This window comes from Parasteatoda tepidariorum, chromosome 2, assembly GCF_043381705.1.
Source record: "Parasteatoda tepidariorum isolate YZ-2023 chromosome 2, CAS_Ptep_4.0, whole genome shotgun sequence".
In the NCBI taxonomy this organism is placed as follows: Eukaryota; Metazoa; Arthropoda; class Arachnida; order Araneae; family Theridiidae; genus Parasteatoda; species Parasteatoda tepidariorum.
In genome coordinates, this window is record NC_092205.1 from 68,656,554 (window position 1) to 68,679,803 (window position 23,250).

A 23,250-nucleotide genomic window follows, 5' to 3' on the forward strand; every position below is an offset into this window, starting at 1 on the left:
AATTTATTTATTTAAACACACTGCAAAAATATTTACCTTAACTTTTTAATGCTTATGTGTTTAAAAATCTGACCTTGCCACTTTAAAACGCAAACACGAAATATTCACCGTCATAGAATATTTAAAAGAATTCTGGATAACTTTCAGAATTGGGTTATAATCTTTGCATAATTATTATGTGCTCTTTAATGTACAATGAATAAAGTTGAAATAATTTATTTTAAATTGGTATCAATCGATTTATTTATTTTTTTATTTTATTGGAATAGAAATGTTAATTATATCTCTTAAATCAAATATAAAATAATAAATGTAGTTAAATTATTGCTTATAATCTAATAGAGTTATTGAACAACAAGTGCCATCTACCGATACTTGTTAAAATTAATCTATGAAATAAAGCTGCAATTTTATTAAAAGAAATTTCATAATGATCTGATTAGATTATTATGGAAAAGAAATAAACTTCTGAATCGTAATTTGATATTATGAAATTTTTTAAAACATTTTTATTTTTATATTTCATCTCAAGGAACAGATTTTTTTAATGAAAATTAACCTCATTAATTATGGAATATTGCAAAACTGATAAATTTATTAGTTCAATATAAAAGAATAATAAAATAAATTAAAAAAGAAATTTTGAAATTTTTATCATTTTTAAACATGACCAAGATAGACCCCTTTTTTTTGAATTTTCTAAATAGAACGAACGGATGTTTTTGTTCCTTTCAGCTAAATGTGGCATTTTTAGTAAACCTTATTGTTTTGTTGCAGCTAGCAAATTACACTCGAACCTTCCCACTGGGAAACGTTTTAATTGCTTTAATTACTTAAAAAAATATAACTTTTTGAAAATAAGCCTAATTATTTGTTGGAAATTCGATTACGATATATACTTTAAAACTTTAATATTATATAAAAATAAGGCGTATAATGTGAACTAACAATAGCTAAAAAATGCAATTTTTGGAAATTAATTTTTGTTCTACATTTTTCACATTTTCTGAAATGCAAATTTCTCTTTAAGACTTAAATTAAATGATTTATTTCACACACATGAAATTGCTTCGATTTCGGAACAAATTGGATTCAGCGTCATATTTGAGATAAAATAAATTGTAAAAGATTGTGGAGGCACAATTTAAGTTAGACGAGTTATTCAATACTGGTTGATCACATTTAAAAGATTTCTTTAGAAGCTCTTCTGTAACGTATATTTTTTTTAGAATTTTTTTAAAATTTGCGATGTTTTGAAAGTTATTGATTGTTGTTAAGTTTTGTCTATATTTAGCCAGTGTCCTTGTTAAACATGAAAATTAAACGAAATGTCAATAATACGAAACGAAACTGTTTGTGAAAGTGAATAGGGTTTTGGATTTAATATTTCCAAAATTACTTTAAAGTTGCTTTGTTTGCGTCAAATAGGCAATTTTCCTATTTTGCATTTTCCTCAAAACTTTCAGGCAATAATTTACAATCGCTAAAGATGTAGCATGTTTATAACTAAATTAACAAATATAAACTTTATTCTGTAGGTATGTGATCTTTATTTTTTGAGCATTAAATTTTAATGTTAAAAGTAATTCAAAAGTTCTTTTTTATTACGAAAATAATCCTATATGTTTTGTTTTTGTCTTATGTCAGGCATTTATAAATATTTATCTCAGCAAACAATAATTTTTCGCTTACTTATAAATAAACATAAAGAACATAATACATTACAACGAGAAAAATTAAAAGTAACAATTGTATTTTTTTCAAAGCAATGTTTCATATGCTGTTATATAGAATACCTATCCAATTTTAATTATGTCTCAGGTAAATGGCATATTTTGCAAATATTTTGGAAAGAGAGCAAAAGGTAAGCAAAAAATTTTAATGCACATATTTATTTCACTCAACTCTAAAAATAATTTACTAAACATCTCTTATTTTATATTTCGTTATTAAAATACTTTAATTAACAGAATTATGTGAAGCAGTTAGCATTTTCATGCTAACTGCTTGTTTTTCTCCTTTTTAAAAGGCTAAAATTTATCATAGCATACTGGTTTTTTTATTTGTGTTAAATATACCTAAATTGGTGTTTTATACAATATGTGCAGAATTACGCAAAATTACTTTCTTTTTTTAGGATTTAGTAGCCTTTTAAGTAAATAGAGGAGAAAAGCAAATAAATAACACACATACGGGAGACAAAAATAAATGCATCTAAGGGCTATTTTAGTTTCTCAAGCGGATTAGTGCATGTATTTAAGGATCGATATAGTCCAGATATAAATCGTTGTGGGATTAGAACATTGGAACAATTCATTCACGAAGAATTTATTTCTGAAAAAAAGTTATATCACGGAATATATAGAACTACAATAATATAAAAGTAAAAAAAAAGGTTTTGAAAAAGTTGTGATCTTTGCGAGTTTTCTTATTTATATCTAGAAAAATAAGTGCATAATAAGTGCATAAGCAAGATAAGTTAATAAGTTAGATTTTAAAATTGATTTTTAAATGATGTCTTGAGTTTAATTTATTTTAAAATTATCCTTCTTAATAAATTACAAAACTTTATTGGATTTATGAAATTAAATACAGAGAATTTGTATTCTATGTTTTATATAATTATTGAAAAAAGAAATTTTTTTATTTATTTCTCAAATTTTTTTGTAATACATAAAAGTGTTTTCCAACTCTCACAGAGGATTCAAGTTCAAATTCAAAGCAAAAAATATCAATTCACCAAACGTATTTTTGGATACGCCATGCTTCCAAATTACCTAAATACATAAAAAAATATCCTACTATCTCAAAACAAAAACAAAAAATATCCATTAAAATCTTGTTTTGCTTCAACAGTGATGTTCAAATAGATTGGTTTTATAATTGGCTTTTGCATTTTATTTATTCATGAGAAATATTAAAATATATTTTAAAGTTTTACCCGCAAATATAAGACAACGAGACATGAACATTAGGAATCATATGATTTTGATACATATATTTATTAAAAACGATACTTCATTTTATCTTAGAATAAACCATTCACGTTAAAGAGCTTCAGCGGAATTTTGAGTAAATAAATATCAAACCTAAATTATCTAAAGAAAGCTTAGAGAACATGCATAAATTCGATTTCTTAACCAAATTAGAATTATTATGAGAATTTTAATTTAATATTTATAATTAGATTTCGATCTTTAAAAAGAATAACAAGAAATGTTAGAAGTATAGGTAATTAATTTAAGACAAAAAGCCAACAGAAGGAAAAATAATTAATTTTGTAGAAACAGTGTTTTCCCAAAAGCAATTAGAATATTATTCAGATCAAAAGTTTATTGGCTTAGGACAATTATTAATTGTGTATTTTCACGTTTCTTTTATACAGCAAGAGGAATTTTTTTCTTTTAATATTTTTCTTTCAATTTTTTTCATTTAATTTGTTTCCCTATTTTTTTATTTGTTTTATATTTTTTTAACAATAAAGCTCCAAAGAAGAAGAAAAAAAATGTTTAAAAATAAGTTATTAAAACGTTTTTATGCATTTAAATTTTCTGAAAATTGCATCATGTTTACAGGTATTTTCTTCATTATTTACTTGTTCTATTTCTCATTATAAGTCTCTTTCAATTTTATTTTTACATTATAATACATTGACAATTCATTGGCTATTGTGAAATAAGCAAAGATTAATAAATCTTTTAAATTTTAAAAACATAATGTTGATTTTCATTTATAATATAAGTGTATATATGTTATTGAAAAAGTTGTAAATCTAAAATTGTATACAAATGTCAGAAATCAGATTAAAAAATATTAAGTGTTTAAACCTTTCGCCCCTAGCTTAGGCATTGTATACAATAATATTTTTCATACTGTTACTTAGTATAATTAGGATTAATTATTATTAATCGAAGGAAATTTCTAGCTTCATATTTCCTTTTGTTTTCAGAAATTACAAATGATTAAAGCTTTCTAATTTATCATTTATTAATCAAGAGAACCTAATTAATCAGGTTAATAATTTGATATGGATTTAATGTAATTTTCTGCTATTTCCTACAATGATGATTTCTCTTTAATTGAAGATCAATTTCTTGATATTTCCTACAATGATGTTTTCCCTAAACAAAAATTTATAAAGCACTAAATTTCAAAAAATTTCAATCTGCTGTCTGAGAGTAATATAAAAAATGAATAAAAACGGATAGATATAATATATTTGAACAACAACAGATTTGAATCAATAACACACGTAAATCTACATAAAATCAAACACAAATACGATATACAGTTTAAATATAAAACTTGGCCAAAAGTTCTTTTCTCAGTGAAGAATGTTGTAATCGTATTTAGTTGAAAATCCATGACTAGATTTTACTCTTCATTTCAATGTTCAGGAATTTAATTTCCAGCGCAGGAAATGGATGCTTCTATTTGATTACTACTACCCATTAATAGATTACCACTAATAGATTATTATGTATCATAATAATATCACCAATAAATACCGCAATAGAATATGATGAACATATTCTTATCTAGAATCTATTCCTGTAATTTTTTGATGACACTTTTCAATATGAAACTGCGGCTCACGAGTATTCTGAGATAAAACATACTTCTCAGGTTTTCGTTTTTGATGCTTATTATTTGTGTTAATCTTAATGCGTCACTTAATGAAGAACCGTTTAGAGCTCATTTTCTACTCATTTGTCTCTTGGACCATTCAATCTCAAATTAGACTTAGAATACTCTTAGGATATTAAATTACTTTTGAATACCATTGTAGTAAACGGGCCTGTAAATTTAAAATTTGTGTTTCGTAATTGATTTATGGAGTAAATAAGATTATCGACTCTGTAATGATCTTTACAAATACAGGAAACTAAAAAAATCATTATACTAAACATTATATACACATACATTAAACTTAACATACTTGTTCTTAGTTTGCTGAAGACACCGGATAGCTTAGCCTATTGACGTTGTGTATATACACAATGCCGGATACACACGCACGCAGATAAATATATATGTATATATATGAACAGTCAATCTTATCCGTTACTTTTCCTAAGCAATCAATAATCTTGCTTTTCTTGAGAAGTCAACGTAGAAATAAATAAAATGAATCATAGTTATGTACACAATAAATTTTAAGAATTATATGTGATGTTTTAAGCTTTAAAACTTGAATCACTGTAACAGAATTTAAAAGTTTCAATACAAAATTTTCAGAAATAAATTCAAGACAAAATTATTTTAATTCGTATCCTGTTTTGAGCTTAATTCCTTCAGCAGTAACTTAGTTTAATTAAAATTTCTAGCTGAAATATTGAATTCTCTTTTTCTAATACTAGGGGAAATATATTGCGGAATTAATTGATTGCCATAACTATTGTTTATCAGTGTAAATTTTTATTTTATCAGACATTTAAAAACATGGACTGTATAAATTTCATATTGTCCATGACAAATCCAATTTTACTTTGTATTTTTTTTTCGTAAGATTTACTTTTAACTGGAAACTTTTTTACATAATTTTAATATTTGATCTATAAATTGTTAGAAAAAAATTAAATATTACATATGAAAACTTTCGAACTATTGAACTTTAATGTAACTTTATTATTATCTATTATTACTTTATTATTTATTACTTTTTATTTATTAAACTCTATAAATGTAGAAATTTAAATATTTCTACTGGAAGCCTCAAAAAATTATTCGAAATCACAAACTCTACGCATTCTATACAAATAATGTTTCAATATAAAACTAAAAGAAATATTTTGTCAACGGTAAAATGTAACAAAAAGTTTTCTTTGGCATTTTTGAATTCCATTAAACTTTATAACCCTAGCGGTCAAATAAAACATTTCATACTAGAAATGCAACTAAAGTGAAACAGCATAAAAAGTGCATCCTACCTAGGACGTTAAGGACAAAGTTGAGCAAATGCAAACACAGGGCCGCTCTTAAAAGCATCCAACTAGAGTAGCGGCATCCCCGTCTCCTATCCATCACGGCAAAAATAATCCTCACGATCACACAATCACAGGTGACGGTCAAAGAGACCTCCTTCACAAGTCCTCCTCTTTATCACTGACTCTCAAAACCACCAAAATCGGTGAGTGGGAGGAGAGGATTGTCCAATATCAACGAATCACTCTACGGGAGCAAAGACGATGCGGATCATACATGTTCCCCTTCCTGATTTTTCCAGCCGGAGTGCGGAGTTCGCAGATTGACTCACCAGGTGGCGCACCCCTCGCGGACACCCCCGAAGAGTAAAGGGGTATCGGTGGGTGGAATGAATTAAGAAGAACGAGGAAAAGGAACACTTCTCCTCCATCGGAATCTGGAATAGGGATGTATGTTGCAAATAATTCCAAAAATGTTTTTTTTTTTTTTCTTCCTTCGATTTCGAACAAATCTGTGTGTCGTGTATCGTATCGTTTGATTGGAAATATAATTAGAAATGAGTTTACGGGAATGTAATTTGTTTTAAATTACCTGTTCGCATGCTGAGGTTTATTTTGTTCATAATATGTTTAATCGGAGGAGAACTCGGAACGCATTAAGAGCTTGTTTCGTATTATCAAGTGATATCTAGAGTTTTTATGTTTGGGAATTGTACTATGTTTGAACGTTTGGAAATTCGATATCACTAGTTTGTTTTTGAAATATGTATTTATCATTCATCATTATTTTCCTCAAGTAAACGAATTTCAGAATCAGCAAACAAAACCACGACATATCTTATATTCTAGGGAAAACACAAGAACATTTCTATCATTTTTTTTTCATTGTTACTTGTTGAAATTAGAAAATTAATTAAATGTTATTGTATTGAATGCGGTGATGTTGTTTAGGTTCAAAAATTAATTTAATTTCGAAGGATATATGCAACGTCCCACAGATTTTCAAGTAGTGAGGAAATAAATGTCTGGTCAGATCTTACGTAAAACATTAAATATTCTTATTATGCTGAAAACGACGTGTAAATAAGAAAAAAAATAAAAGAGAAAGATGCAATATATTTATTGAACATTGATCAATATATATATATGTGAAGAAAAAGTATGAATTTATAATTCAAAGGAACCTCTCAGAAAAATATATAAGTTATATTTATTAAGACGAGTATCAAATGGTATACAAATGCCCTTCTAATTTTTATGAAATATACCATTTCCATATTGGCATGACATTGCTGAAGTTTAAAAGAGTTAAATATGGTAGAAAAAGTAAAAATAGTACACTCGTACAAAAAAATAAACGTATCATAAGAAATTTTAATTGTTATGTGCTTTGACGACTCTTTAAAAAATTTTATGAGTTTACACTTTGAATCGATGCAAAGATGAAAGAGAAAAGAAATGAGCTTGAAACAGAAATTTATAGTAAATACATATATATTTGGCTCAGTATGATAGGAAAATTACTGCTTCCAATAATGTTTCCTCCTGTAATGATTTTTATGAAAGAAATATCTCTGTAGTAGTTCATTCTGATTACAATATCTTAAGCAAATCATGTTTTTACTTATTTATTTAATTTTTAAAATTCTTAAATGATGAGTAAACAAAAATTTTTCAACATTTGAAATTGCATATCACGTTTCATTCTTTTCCATAATTTTCATTAGAGGATATTTTGCATCCTTATTACACAATAAATGCATTTTTAAACTATGAATTTATAAAAACAAAATTTATAAATATATACTTTTTAAAATGTTTTTACGGATATAATCTATAACAATATTTTTAAATATTTCATAGGAGGCATTTTTTAGAAGAGGTATTGCTGGTTGAAAGTAATTTTAAATCTCTGTATTTCTGTTTTTTCCTCAAAATGCGCGGTATATTTAAAACATGTTTAAAAAAAAGCAAAACTCAAATTTATCATTAACAGTTTCTAAAACAAAGAAAATATTTCTCTAAGCGTGCTTAATTTTAAAACTATGATATTGTTTATACGCTACTCCACTTCTTGTCACCGATTTCTTGAGGGTCAACAACCTATTGGATTTTGTCTGACTTCGTCAGACAATTGGAGGATACGGAACAACAACAACAACTATGATATTGTTAACAAGAAAAAATTCAAAATATGTCTTCAAAGAAAATAATTGAATAAAAGGAAAATTGTATGATTTTTGCTGGTCTGTAATAGATCCATGAAAATAATCAGTATGACTATTGTTCTCGATGTTAAATTAAAAATAAACATTTTTATGACTTCATCTATTATATTTAGTATTTTGGTTTGATCATGCAAGGTAACTCAGAACTTTCACCCCGATTCCATAGGTGTACAACGCACTACGTAATACATGTACAAATAAAAAAGGTACAAACATGTATAGAAAATTCAGGCATGCCTTGAATAATCGAGAATAGATAACGTGGATAGTCCTGATGGAATAGAAGTCTTCATCAGCATTTCTGCAAAAACAAACTCGGAGATATCTCGAAAAACATGTTGCCGCAACAGTGGATTGATCGCATCTGAACTGAAGGCAATGCACTCTTGTCTTGGCCACTACGATATCCCGATCTCACCTGAAACCATTTTTTCATGTGGACGTTCGTAAAAGATCGTACGTATAGCTTTAACAACCGTGAATGATTCGAAAGATCATATTGCAACTGATTTCACATGATTCACAAAATTTGGCAAGAAATACACATCAGATTTGATGAATACCGTATTATAAAAGGTGCCCAGATCAAACATTTATGAGGAGTATTTTCAAAATTTACCTATATTACTTTTGCATGTATATACATTTTTAACTAATAATATTTCTTTATAATACGTCACAATATAACATTTCCTTCCAGTTTTCTACGATATAAGCATATTGTAAAATTGAACTTTTGCATGTATATACATTTTAAATTTATACTTTTATTACATTTCGCAAAATGTACCTATTAAATCGGGGCGTTACACTATAGTTAGGAAAACTGACAATACCTCGAGAAAAAAATAGTACCTCAAGACATAAATCTATATTATTTTAATAAACTTATAATATTTCCTCATGAATGCCACAATATAACATTTTCTTCCAGTTTTCTACGATATAAGCATATAGCAAAATTGAGCAGAGGAATCAACTTTCCTTGGCATAGTTTAACAGAAGCGCTCCAAAGAACGACTCACATAAATAGCAGTCAATATCATAATGTAATATGATATTGACTGCCATTTATGTGATCCATTTTTTGGAGCGCTCCAGCAAAATCAAGTTAAGGAAAGTTGATTCCACTGCCCCATTTGTTTGTTAGAAATACGTTGAGCTTTTTATTGATTCCTTTTCTCTGCTTTTGTTTCGAGAAATGTCACGATAGGCGTAACATCAACAAAATATTACAAATAATAGCCAGTAATTGTTATATTTCATTTGTATCATTTTATATTATATTTTGTGACTTTATCGTACATTTTTGTTATTATATTTTATAAGAAAAATATTATGAAACAAAACTCATTACCCTATAAACACTTTGATTCAGAATTTTTATTAAACATATATTTTCTTTTTCTTTCATTCTTTCGTAGTAAATTAGGTCAATATAGGTAAAAAATATTATTAGCATTTTAACAATTTATAGTTATGAAATACTGGAAAGTTTTTTTTTTCTTTAAGGTAAAATCTTCCAAACATGTCTCATTTCAGAACAAAAAATTTTAAAACTTGCACTTATATGCATTAATTTTATTACTTTTTGCTATGAAAAGTTAGGAGGGGTGCAAGCTGGTAGCTCCTTTGCAGCAACCTCACTTTGCTAACAAATCTCAAAATAAAGAACTTTTGAGAAATCTGTGAAAAGTTACACGCTTTAAGAATAATTATGGAAAATTGGTAAAATTAGCAAAATAAAAGTGGACAAAATTAAAATTGGTCATATTTTATAAATCGCTCGTGTTGCTCATAATCCATCTAATGTTAAATCAAAGCTCGTTATATGCCAGTTTTACCATATTTTTTACATTTGCAAAGGAACCTATTTCTGTTCAGTATTTTGAGCTTAGAAAAAATTATTTCGTTCGTATTCTTTCATAATAGTTGAAAATCTGATTCCGATAAAGAATGAAAATATTTTTTCTGTCCTGCCTTTTTTCCAGTCACATATGTTTCCGTTTCACTGGAAAAATTTAAAAGTTATTTCAGTCTATGATTGATCTTTCTTGCAGCTTGCGAACTACATTAAAGATAGAAAAAAAATTGTAAGGCATTTGTGTATAGAATTTGACAGAAAATGCCATGGATGTGTGAAAAGATCAATCATTTTAATCGAAAAAACTTTTTATTCTTATTCCAGAAAAATTTATGTTTACATTCAGTGAGATAATAAATAAAGACCTGATATAATACTTTATACTTGAGATAAATAAATAGATACTGAAGAAAACGTGCATATTATGTCTGATTCCCCAAGAACGAGCTGTAAAAAAACATGGCCGTCACCGTTAAAGTTTTGTGTTTCCAACCGAATTTTGATGCTCTCAATTGCACCATAGATATCTTTCTCGCCCATACTTATCAATTTATGGTGCAACCATAATAAAATATTTTTTCGTTAAACCAAACTTTGGGGCAATTCGATACTTTGCACCAGATTTTAGTTAAAGATTTATCGAGATGTCTTACAGTGTCTTGGTTACATTTGTAGTGAAATCGATATAAGTTCGGAACTTTTAGGTTTGAAAAAAATTACTTTCATCCGAAGAATCTTCTAGAATATTTTAAAAGAAAATTACTCGAAATCTGTATTGGTACTAAAAACCGTTTTATTCTAATTCCGGTAAAAATTTTGTTCCTATTGAGTTTGATAACAAATAAATACTTGAAATAATACTTGATACTTGAGATAATTTTTTATTTTGGTTAATGATGGGCATTTGTGTCTATTTCCCATTGGTCTCAGAAATGCCAGAATTTCTACTCTCTTATTGTAACCCAGTGAGCACATATGGCTAAGCCACGGCGGTGGAGTAGCGTCGCCTACGTCATACAACCACAAACCCGTTTATAGGGCGGGTTACATTCACACAAACACATAGAAGAAGAAAGGACATAGAACACAGAGAGAGAGAGAAAGTTACATCCATGCCTTGCCCGGGATTCGAACCTAGAAACTTTCTGATGTTTGAGAAAAATAAATAGATACTTAAGAAACGGTGCATGTTATGTTCTGATTCTCTGAGAACAAGCTGAAAAGAAAACATGGCGTAGCAGTCACCGTTAAGGTTTTGTATCGCCTATCGAAGTGTATTGCTCTCAACTGCAACTTGGATATATTTTATATACTTACCAATTTATGGTACAATCAAAATAAAATAATTTTAACTAAGCTAAACTTTGGCGAAATTTGAAACTTTGCAGTTTTATTGAGATATTCTCCAGTGTATTATTTACATTTGCAGTGAAATCGATATAAGTTTAGATTTTTTTTACACGGGAAAAATTATTTTGTTCGAAAGAATCTTTATTCTTTAATAATAGTTGAAAATCCGAGAACGATAAAGAATAAAACTATTTTTTTCTACTCTTCCTTTTTTCCAATCACATATGTTTACGTTTCTCTAGAAAAATTTGAAAGTCATTTCATTTTATGATTGATCTTTCGTGTAGCCTGCGAACTATAGTAAAGATAAGAAGAAAAAAAGCTTGTAAGGCATTTATGTATGGAATTTGGCTGAAAATGCCATGGATGTATAAAAAGATCAATCTTTTTTCTTATGGAAAACAACTTTTCTTATTCCATTAAAATTTATGTTTACATTCAGTTTGATATCTAGATTTTAAAGATTAAATTAATCAAAAGCAAACAAAAGTAAAGCCTTCTGAAACCCTGAGGCCTAACATTTGAATAAAGAAAAACGGGAACGCTGCTTAACTTATAAGTCGATCTAACTGCATGAAAAGTCAATTTAGAGTTTTTGTTATCGTTGCATTAACTTTTAAGGTTGAATAGAGCTGTTATTTTTTTTAAATTTTATTTTTATGCTTTCCATTTCTCCTTCGAGTAAGATATTTTTAATTCAAGACTAAAATATTTTTTTAAATAAGCTTTTATCCAAATTAAACATCGAAGTCACAATTTTAACAGCTTTTACTTTTTTAAGTAGAAAAAAGTAAAAAAAAAATGTTTTTAATTTACTGCTTTAAAGACATGAAGTGGTTCATTAAAAGCAAAAGATAAAACTTTCAGACATAGCTTTGCTCCAAAATAATTGAATTATATAGTAATAATGGTAATAATTATAATAGTAAAATTGTTGTAATAATTTTCGTATTAAGGTATACATATTATATTATCGAGATTTTGAAAATAAAAACCTAAAATGTATAGCTTTTTTTTAATGCTGAAAAGACTGAAATACCTATATTGCCTAAAATCAGTCAAAATGACTGCATTGTGAAAGAATAGCTAATGTGTAAAGAAATTTATTTGAAACTAATTTTTAATATTTTTGATATTATTTATAGTTATATAGCAAGTTATTGGTAAATATTAACAATAAAAAAATTATGTGTTGTATAAAATGTCACCAAATTCTAAGAAATCGTGTCATCATTGTTTNATTTATTTGAAACTAATTTTTAATATTTTTGATATTATTTATAGTTATATAGCAAGTTATTGGTAAATATTAACAATAAAAAAATTATGTGTTGTGCAAAAAGTCACCAAATTCTATGAAATCGTGTCATCATTGTTTCTCTAATTGAAATTAAAAAGCAGTCAAAATGACTTCCTTAGACACTCTAGTGTTAAGTAATTATGATTGTAATGCTCAAAATACTTCTCTGGTATCTATTAATACTCAAAAAAATTCAATTTATCTTATTTCTATATTCTTCGAAATTTTGGGTTAAAGAACAATTTTAAGTATTGATTCCATGCCAGAGTTTCAATTTCAAAATAAGGAAACCACGCATCATGAGCAAATTTCATTTAATATTTCTCTAATTAATGATAAGAATATATCTCGAATTATTGTCAATACTCAAGAAAAACATCAAGTTGCTTATATCAGTGTTTTAGGAAATCTATGACTAAAGAACAATTTTATATATTGATTACATGGATAGTTTCAATTTAAAAAAAACGAAGCATGCATCATGAACAAATTTCTTTTAATATTTCTCTAATTAACGCTAAGAATATAGCTCAATTTATTGTCAATACTCAAAAAAAATCAAGTTGCTTATATCAGTGTTCTACGAAATCCAAGACTAAAGAACAATTTTATATATTGATTACATGGAGAGTTTCATTTTCAAAACAGAAGAAAAACCACGCATCACGATCAAATTTCTCTTATTTAAAAATAAATATTGCTCAAAAAAGAAAAATTCTAATTCTACTATCGGTGGACAAGAAAGCCTTTCTGAATTCTCCGAAAAATGGGAGAAGATTCCCTTAGGGGTATAGAATTCCCAAACGAAGTATATTTTTCCTTCTGGAATCTCTTGGAATATCTGGCGGCTATTTCTTTTACTCTTAGCCAGGCCATCTCCAACGAACCGAATATTTTATCAGAAGAACTAGATTTGGAAAAAAAAGTTCGTTCCTTTGCATTTCTTCATATCTAGTACCATTCAACAACGATTAAAGTAGATGATCGTAAAATTTTGCAGCATATCAGAGGAGTATATTTTTTTTAATATTTTGAGAGAGAATGATTTAGTAAAGAGTATGTCTTTTATTCTTACACAAAAGTACTTTGGAATGTTCCGTTACAGGATTCCGTATAGCAGGAAACGGAAAAAATTATTTCCGGTTGAAAGAAGCTGCTCTTATGAGATGTACTCGTACTAAATTTTCCACAAATGGTTTTCTGAGAAAGCAAACTTGAGATCATATTTTTAGATGTATATTATTTATTTAGAATTTCTATTTTTTTTCAACATTGCCGTTTTTCAAATATCGTTTTCTTCAAATAAATCAGGTTTTTAAACCTATTACAGTTTCAGAAGAATGAATCTCAGCTTTAATCAATATAATTTATAAGCAACCTTTATTTAATTACAGGTTTTTTTAAAAAAAATGCCTGTTAATATGGCGGCTTTGTTAATTTCCGGTATTCTGAAAGTGGTCGGATTTTAGTGGTGGAATATTTTTTGAGGAAGAATGATTCATAAAAGAATATGCCTTCTATTCTCGCACAAAAGTACTTCGGAATGCTACGCTGCAGGATTCTATAGCAGGAAACGGAAAAAAAATATTTCCGGTGGAATTACGCTACTCTGGAAGAATATGCCTAACAAATTTTGCATCATCGGTATTCTGAGAAAGTGAACTTTAAATCTTATTTTAGATGTACATTATTATTTTTTAAAATTTCTATTGCTTTTAATATTGCGTTTTTATAAAGATCGTTTAACTCGAAAAAAAATTTTTTTTTTAATATTTAAAATTTTATAAACCTGAATCAATTCCGGAAAAGAGAATCTTGCCTTTAGTTAATGTTATTTATTAGCAAAGGTCATCAAAAATATTATCTTAATATCTTGGATGTTCGATTTTACACAAAAAAATTAATACATTGTCATTTTTTTTCTTATTCTAGAGCTTGTTGATTTCATTTTACACTTAGTTTCTTTTTCAAACATGTTTATTTTTGATATCAGAACTTCCATACCATTCGCTATAGTAATTGGCTATAGTAATTAGCTATATTAATGGTTCTAGATATAAATAGTGGGCATTAGAAGGAAAGAACGAGAAAAATATTAACAAATTAGGAAATTGAAGTTCAACTAATCGAAAGGTGAATATGCGATTCTTCTTAGCAATCAATAATTAAATCAAATGTTCTGGAATCTGCAATTGACAGATTCAAAAAACTCTAGTCTATTTGTAAATAAGAGAATGTATGAAAATCCTTGTAACTGTAAATAAATGAATATTTTTTCTCTCTTTTTTTAAAATAAAACTTCGGGTAGGAAATAATAGTTGCTCAAAGTGGACACCATTGTTACTCAGAAAGTAATTAGGGCTATTCGTAGTTATGTTTCCCAGAGTGAGACAGATCCTTCGTTTAGAGATATGTTGTCATATATCTAAATGAAGGGTATAGAGATATGTTATACGTGTAGCTTATTAATTTAATTGCACGAGTAATTTAAGTTAATTTATAAATTTGATCTATCAAGCTCATAAGGATTGGATTTATACTGGAAATTAAAGCAATAAAATATATTTAACTGATACAGCGTTATGAACGGTGTATGCACATTCATATAATGAAGTGCGAAAGTGCCACCGGAGTATAAAATCATTAACACTTCGATATATCACACTTCTGAAAACCATATATTAAATTTTCGTTCAAAAGAAATATATTATACATTACTTCGAGAAGCATTTGATATAGTTATCACATTTCCGCGAATGCAATATTAAAGCAACTAAAAAAATAACATTATCTCTAAAAACTAATCTATGACGCATATTTAGTTGCTGTTGATATCACCTATTTTTAATTGATCCTTTTTTTAGATTCATGAAACGTTAGTTTCTTTCTGAAAAAAATTTGATCTAAATCAGGAGTAGGAAAAGCATGCTCCGTGTGCCAAGATCTTAATTTATTTTAATTTTGATGTTTGGGGGAAATATTGTTTGCCTTAAATTTTAGACACTAAGACGGGATTATAAACTGTAAAAAAAAATTTGGTCAAATTTCGGAATAAAGTATTGGTACTTTGGAAGCGTCAGCCGGAAAAACCATTTCACAGTAAAATCATTTTTACCGCAAAATATTAATTCGTAATTTTTACAGTAATTAGAGATTAATGTAAAATTTACGATACATCAGATTTTTTTTAATTGTTCCGTATAATGTAATTAAATGTAACTATGCAAATGGATTTTACAGTGAAAAGTAACTTTATTCTGTATGCTGTTAACTCTTACCGTGATTGTTTACAGTGTAGAAAGCCATTTACTGTTTTTCTTATTTTGCTTTTATTACTTCATTGGAGCTTTTTAGTCGCTTGAACGCAACTCTTGGAACGGTTTTTAATGGGTTATTTGTAGCCTTGAATAATTAAAATGCCTAGTTTCATTTTCCATAATATAAAATTTTACTGAGAATGATTTAAACAGAATACAGTCTTAAATGCAAGAAAATATCGGAAATATAATAAATTTAATTTTATCGTTATTTTACAATAAAAGCTGTTTGTTAAGTTATCACTAAAATTAATTTTTAAGTATATAATTCCGATTTTTTATTAAAACACGATTAAAGAAATACTATAAATTTCGTTTTAACTATAAATAAATAAAACTTACGTCTTAAAAAAATTAAATTTAATTAAAATAAGTATTCTTTCTAAACAATTTTCCTTCTTCATACTGCGTAACTTCATGTAATTGGTTTCAGTATAATATTAAACAATTGAGAGAGTTTTTTTTCCTCTTGAAAAAGTAAATCCTAATAACAAACGAGATCTCGCTATACATAAGGTTTATTTTAGATTAGAAAGCTTTTTAATTGTTTCTTTCTTTTTTTAGAAAAAAAAACAAGCTTACCAGAATGCTACTTCATTAATTGGCTCTTAGAAAATAATCTTCTCTTAAACGTCCGTAGGGTAAGAAAAACGAGTAAAAGCTATTACAGTTAGGATGAGCAGTTGTCAAAGAGAAGTATATCAACAGCATACGACTCGACAGATTAATGGAAAATTTTTCTACCAATTTTCTTATTAACTCTTTTAGTTTGTTTGACAGGGTATTTGTAAATTTAAAGTGCAGGAGTCTTCTTTCTTTAGAGTAGAGAATTACAGTATGAGAGAAAGAGAAATAATGACGTTTTAAAAGTCGTTGTTTTTTTTCCCTTTGCCTAACTTGCCCTATTTCATTCATTTCTTAAATAACGTTTTAAGTTTATCACAGTTTTNAAACAACTCAGCAGCAGGGTAAAAACAACTCAACTCAGCAAAAGGAGAGAAGCAACCCAACTCAACTCAGCAACAGGAGGCAATCAACTCAACTAAACTTGTCAGCAGAAGAGGGACATCTAAACTCAGCAACAGGAGGCAAACAACTCAACTCAGCAGCAGGAGAGAAGCAACTCAACTGAACTCAGCAACAGGAGGCAAAGAGCTCAACTCAATTTGGCAGCAGGAGGCCAAAACTCAACTCTGCAACAGGAGAAAAACAACTCAACTCAGCAACAGGAGGAAAACAACTCAACTCAGCAACAGGAGAGAAACAACTCAAATCAGCAGCAGGAGGCAAACAACTCAACTAAACTTGGCAGAAGAAGAGAGATAACTCAACTCAACTCAGCATCAGGAGGCATACAACTCACCTTAACTTGACAGCATTAGAAAAACAACTGAACTCAGCAAAAGGAGAAAAACCACTCAACTCATTTCAACAACTCAACTGAGCAACAGGAGATAATCATCCCAACAAAACTCAGCAGCAGGAGGTTAACAACTAAACTAAGAGAAACAACTCNGTTTGATCCAGTTTACATATAACAGGGATGTTAGCTATATAAGAAAGTAAATGTTAAAACCCCAAAATAGCAATTTTTGAGTAGTGTACTTCGAGTTTTCATTATGTGTTTAAGATAAATATAGACCACCTAAAATGTTATTACATAACAAATGCATATAAATTTTTTTAACAGCACCAGGCATTGAACTTTCGTTCTTTACCGCGGAAGATGTTAGAAGTGCTAAAGCCAAATGTCACATATGTTAAAGTTAAAAATTAAAATTATTTTTTTAGAAAATATCAAATGATTTATAATTTTGATAATATTTTTACCAAGATAATGACTTTTATCTTTTAAATAATATTTAGATTATTTAGGGATCTGATAATATATCTTAACATAGAATTAATCAGAGTTATATACGAAAATTACATACTGACATTTACGGCTTAATAAGTATGCATTCATGAAAAAAAATTACAATAAGATTTTAAGATTTTATTCCATTCAATTTTATATCACCCTGCATAGTGTTATAGTTAACGAATTCGAAAAAAAAATTCATTGATAAATGAGTAATAAAGTTTAAAAATTTTTGATATTATAATGCTAATATAGGGGTAAGTGGGTTTGCTCTTTCAAAATTTCATATTTTTATTTTTTTAATAATAATAATAAAAAAAACATATTCTTGGTGAAAACACTATGATTTTCAAAGTATTAATATGCTTACCTAAACACACACCACATACTTTTTCTCGTTTTCAAGCTAATGCCTTTAATAAATTCTTGCATGTCAAAATTTAAAATTAACGGGGGATTTTGTAACAAAGTAAGTTTAAAAATTTGTTAAGGAAAAAGCAAAAAAAAAGTCTTTCTATGACAGAGTTTTGTTACGCTGAATCGACACAAAAAATCATCATTTACAGTTTTAAGGTAACGACAAGTCTTCACGCATTTTTTCTAAAAAAAAAAGGCTCAATCCTTAAGTTATAAATTTAAAGTTTAATTGTACAATTTTTATAATATACTTTACAAACAGAGTGCCAATTTCCGATTCCGAGTGCCAATTTTAAAACTACAAATTTTTGTGTCCCTCTAACAGACCTACAGCAAATAGCAATGGAGAAATTTGAAAATATTTTTTTAGATCAATAAAATAATCACCTGTCTTTTGAACTAAAAATTTAAAAAAAAGTTTTAAAAAAAAATCATGAAATAGTTAATATTTGTTAAAGATCAATTTATTTAAAAAATAAATTCCAAATATTCTTACTTAAAGCTTTATAAAAATTACACCTAACATTTTGCTTTTAGTTTAAAACGTAGCTCACATTTTACGAAATCTGCATTCAAAATGTCGAATAATTCTGTAATAAACGTTTTTTTAATGTGAGGTAAAAAAATAAAAAGCAACTTCTCAAAATCGACGTTCTTCAAAAAGTGCATTTAAATTGCTGGAAAAACTGTTGGGAAATTCTATATATAAAATTAATAATATGATAATTTCTGAAAATGAATTTTATTTATAATGAATTTTATTAAGTAAAAACATAATTTATGCAAATAAACAAAAGTTTGAACACTCAAAGCGAAATACGAAATATTTTAATTTCGTTTTCGTGACAGTTCTGGTTACGAAACTTTCGATTTCGGTTTCGGCATACATACAGTAAAAAAATATAAAGGAAACTACATTTCATTAAAGATAAAAAGTTTAAATGGTATTAGAAAGCAAATGAATTAATGTCTGAACATGGATGGTAATTAAAAACCAAACTTTTCATCGGAATTGCCAATTTTCACCTAGTTGGGTACCTTAATATTTTCTAATTAAAGCAATGAAGCTTTTTTCGGTAAAGTATCGAGGAGTGAAATCGCTTCTCAATTCTAATCCTAAGTTTACAATCCTAAGTTTCTAAACATTAGTACAGACTCAACTTATTGTTTACATACAATTAATTTTTGAATAATAAATAGATTTATTATTATATANCACCTAAAATGTTATTACATAACAAATGCATATAAATTTTTTTAACAGCACCAGGCATTGAACTTTCGTTCTTTACCGCGGAAGATGTTAGAAGTGCTAAAGCCAAATGTCACATATGTTAAAGTTAAAAATTAAAATTATTTTTTTAGAAAATATCAAATGATTTATAATTTTGATAATATTTTTACCAAGATAATGACTTTTATCTTTTAAATAATATTTAGATTATTTAGGGATCTGATAATATATCTTAACATAGAATTAATCAGAGTTATATACGAAAATTACATACTGACATTTACGGCTTAATAAGTATGTATTCAAGAAAAAAAATTACATTAATATTTTAAGATTTTATTCATTCAATTTTATATCACCCAACATAGTGTTATAATTAACGAAAGGATAAAAAAAATTCATTGATAAATGATAAATTCGTGGTGAAAACACTATGAGTATTAATATGCTTACCTAAAAACACAACACATGCTTTTTCTAGTTTTCAAGCTAATGCCTTTAATAAATTCTTGCATGTCAACATTTAAAATTAATGGGGGGATTTTGCAACAAAGTTTAAAAATTTTTTAAGGAAAAAGCAAAAAAAAAAGTCTTTCTATGACAGAGTTTTGTTACGCTGAATCAACACAAAAAATCATCATTTACAGTTTTAAGGTAACGACAAGTCTCCGCGCATTTTTTCTAAAAAAAGGTCTAAAGTTATAAATTTAAAGTTTAATTGTACAATTTTAATAATATACTTTTCAAACAGAGTACCAATTTCCGATCTTAAAACTACAAATTTTTGTGTCCCTCTAACAGCAAAATAGCAATGGAGAAATTTAAAAATATTTTTTTTAGATCAATAAAATAATCACCTGTCTTTTGAACTGAAAATTTAAAAAAAGTTTTAAAAGAAAATCATGAAATAGTTAATATTTGTTAAAGATCAATTTATTTAAAAAAAAAAATTCTAAATATTCTTACTTAAAGCTTTATAAAAATTAAAAAATCATTCCTAACATTTTGCTTTTAGTTTAAAACGTAGCTCACATTTTACGAAATCTGCATTCAAAATTTCGAATAATTCTGTAATAAACATTTTTTTAATGTGAGGTAAATAAAAAGCAACTTCTCAAAATCGACGTTCTTCAAAAAGTGCATTTAAATTGCTAGAAAAACTGTTGGGAAATTCTATATATAAAATTAATAATATGATAATTTCTGAAAATGAATTTTATTTGTAATGAATTTTATTAAGTAAAAACATAATTTATGCAAATGAACAAAAGTTTGAACACTCAAAGCGAAATACGAAATATTTTAATTTCGTTTTCGTGACCAGTTCCGGTTATGAAACTTTCGATTTCGGTTTCGTCTGTCAACATACAATAAAAAAATAAAGAAAACTGCATTTCATTAGAAATAAAAAGTTTAAATGGTTTTAGAAAGCAAATGAATTACTGTCTGAATATGGATGGTAATAAAAAACCCAAACTCTTCGTCGGAATTACCAATTTTCACCTAGTTGGATACCTTAACATTTTCTAATTAAAGCAATAAAGCTTTTTTCGGTAAAGCATCGTGGAGTGAAATCGCTTCTGACACCCACAATCCTAAATTTCTAAACATTAGTACAGACCCAGCTTATTGTTAATATACAATTAATTTTTGAATGATAAATACATTTATTATTATATAAATCAATTGCTTAATCTATAGCCATTTAACTTTTTTTTCTCTAGTCTTTCTCTAAATTTAATTTCTTGTCAGAATTATTTTGAAATTTATTTAATTTAAAATTAGCAATGATGTTTTGGTTTTTAAATAAACATAAACTTTTATTCTTTTTGCGGTCTATCCTAATTCACGTCCAATAGTAAACTTGAAAAATCATTTCTGAAAAGGAAATTGTTCAGGAAAATAACAAATCAGAAGAAACTCGCCTCAGAACTTAATAAAATTAACCAAAGTTCAAATTCAATCAGAGATAATAAATGATATCACCTTTCATTTGGAAAAATAAGATGAATTGAATTATTAATCTATTAACTGATGCTATCACCACGTAGTTTTAAGTGTTTATTAAATTAATATTTTTGCTGACATTTTCCATTTAATAACATATCACGTGACTGGATGATCGAAAGAGTCCTTTAACTTTGATCGTAACTTTTCGATATCTTTCGTTAATTCATTTTATTCATCACTGGATTTAATTATAGTGATTTAATTAAGAATCTTTAGTGTCGCATTAAGTCTTCTGATTCAGATCTTTGTAAAACTCTTTCATAGCAACTGAAGTGAATATATTTCGGACGAATTTAATATTCTCCACGTCCGTTTACAGAAATGAATATCTGATGTAGATTTCAATTATCATTTAATTAAAAAGTAGTATGCTGCTATATTGCTTAATAAAAGCTTATGAAAAAGTCGTTTCAAATATTTGTTTCAGCTCTATTGATTGAATTGTAACATATAAGCTTAACAAGACCTAATTTTAAAAAAATTTTAATTTTAAACAATTAATGAAGAATTCAGAAATAATTACCCTGTTAATGAGTAAATCTGAAAAATTTACTGTTTTCAAACTATTGACACAGAAATAAGGCTATTAGTATGAACCATTATGTAAGAAATTAAAATTTATTTAAAATTTAATTGACCAACTTTTTATAGTAAAAGTATAGTTTGTTTAACTTGATACGTCACTCATGGCCTCTGTGAAATATCAATGTACATTATGTAAATTATCAGCGTTAAAATCTTTTCGTAAAATGTGCAGAAACAGAAAAAAAAATGAGCCACTCTGAGTAACTTTTGATCTACTGATCGAATCTTAACGTTCCAGGAATTAATCCTAATGGTGCAAGGGTATGACCATAAATATGCCAATTTATTAGTGAAGATGATACTTTAAATTTCAAAGTCAGACTCAAAACGTGTACTTTCTCAGAACAAACATACTTTTTTTTTAAAAAAAGAAAAGGATCTGAATTACTGACACCCATTCTTAAAATACAACTTTTTTTTAAATTTCAATTTTTCTCGAAGTATTCTATCGATTTTGCTCAAATTTTTATTGTGACATATAAAATCAAATTCTTTTAAAAAACGTAGAAATAATACATCTTACAATTCATAGTGCTTTCGACCATAACTAAAGAAAATAATAAAAAATAACAAATACTTACTAAAAGTAAATTTTTGAATTTAATTATCTTCTGGTAAACGAATTTTTTAATTGTGTTGCAAAAAATTTTCAATTTTCTTAAAAAGTTCTTAAGATATGGCGAAATACGCAAAATATAAAATTAACATTGAAGAGTTTGAAACTTTCTACTCTCTTAAGCAAACTATTGTGACCACATTTACTAGATTGCTTCCCCTCCTATTTTTTGAGGATCAGAAACGCGAATCCTAAGAGGGAAAAATGTATTTTTTTTCAGAGAGAGTTTTTGCTGATTTCATGTCAGAACTAATTTATTGTATTTGACGTCACCCCTTTCATATAAGTAAGATTGAGTTCTGGAGTGTGAAGAACCAATCATGAGATCAAAAGTTATTCAGGAAGGTCCATTTTCTTATTTTGAGAGCAGTTCATCTACTTTTTTTTCCATGAAAACAAGAAATGTTATCAATGTACAATTATGAAATACAATTTATTACAAAATGGGCATTGATTATGGTGAGAAAATATAGCGTTTTTTGATAAATACTCTCTCTCTCTCTCTCTCTATATATATATATATATATATATATATATATATATA

At 27.2% G+C, this 23,250-nt stretch overlaps 1 protein-coding gene across 5 annotated transcripts in view; it reads right to left on the reverse strand.

The window, feature by feature from the left end:
- Positions 1-23,250, reverse strand: part of LOC107437455 (nephrin) — a 421,258-nt gene that overhangs the window by 183,996 nt on the left and 214,012 nt on the right. The window contains exon 1 of one of the 5 annotated variants that reach the window (XM_071177694.1): positions 5,931-6,338. The exons of 1 other annotated variant lie outside the window; for it this stretch is intronic. In XM_071177694.1, coding sequence (XP_071033795.1) covers positions 5,931-6,024 — 94 coding nt within the window. In that variant the 5' untranslated portion in view covers positions 6,025-6,338. Of the gene's footprint in view, positions 1-5,930; positions 6,339-23,250 lie in introns of those variants that run through there. 3 more of the 5 variants (XM_043057060.2, XM_071177696.1, XM_071177695.1) reach the window with 3 other exon arrangements.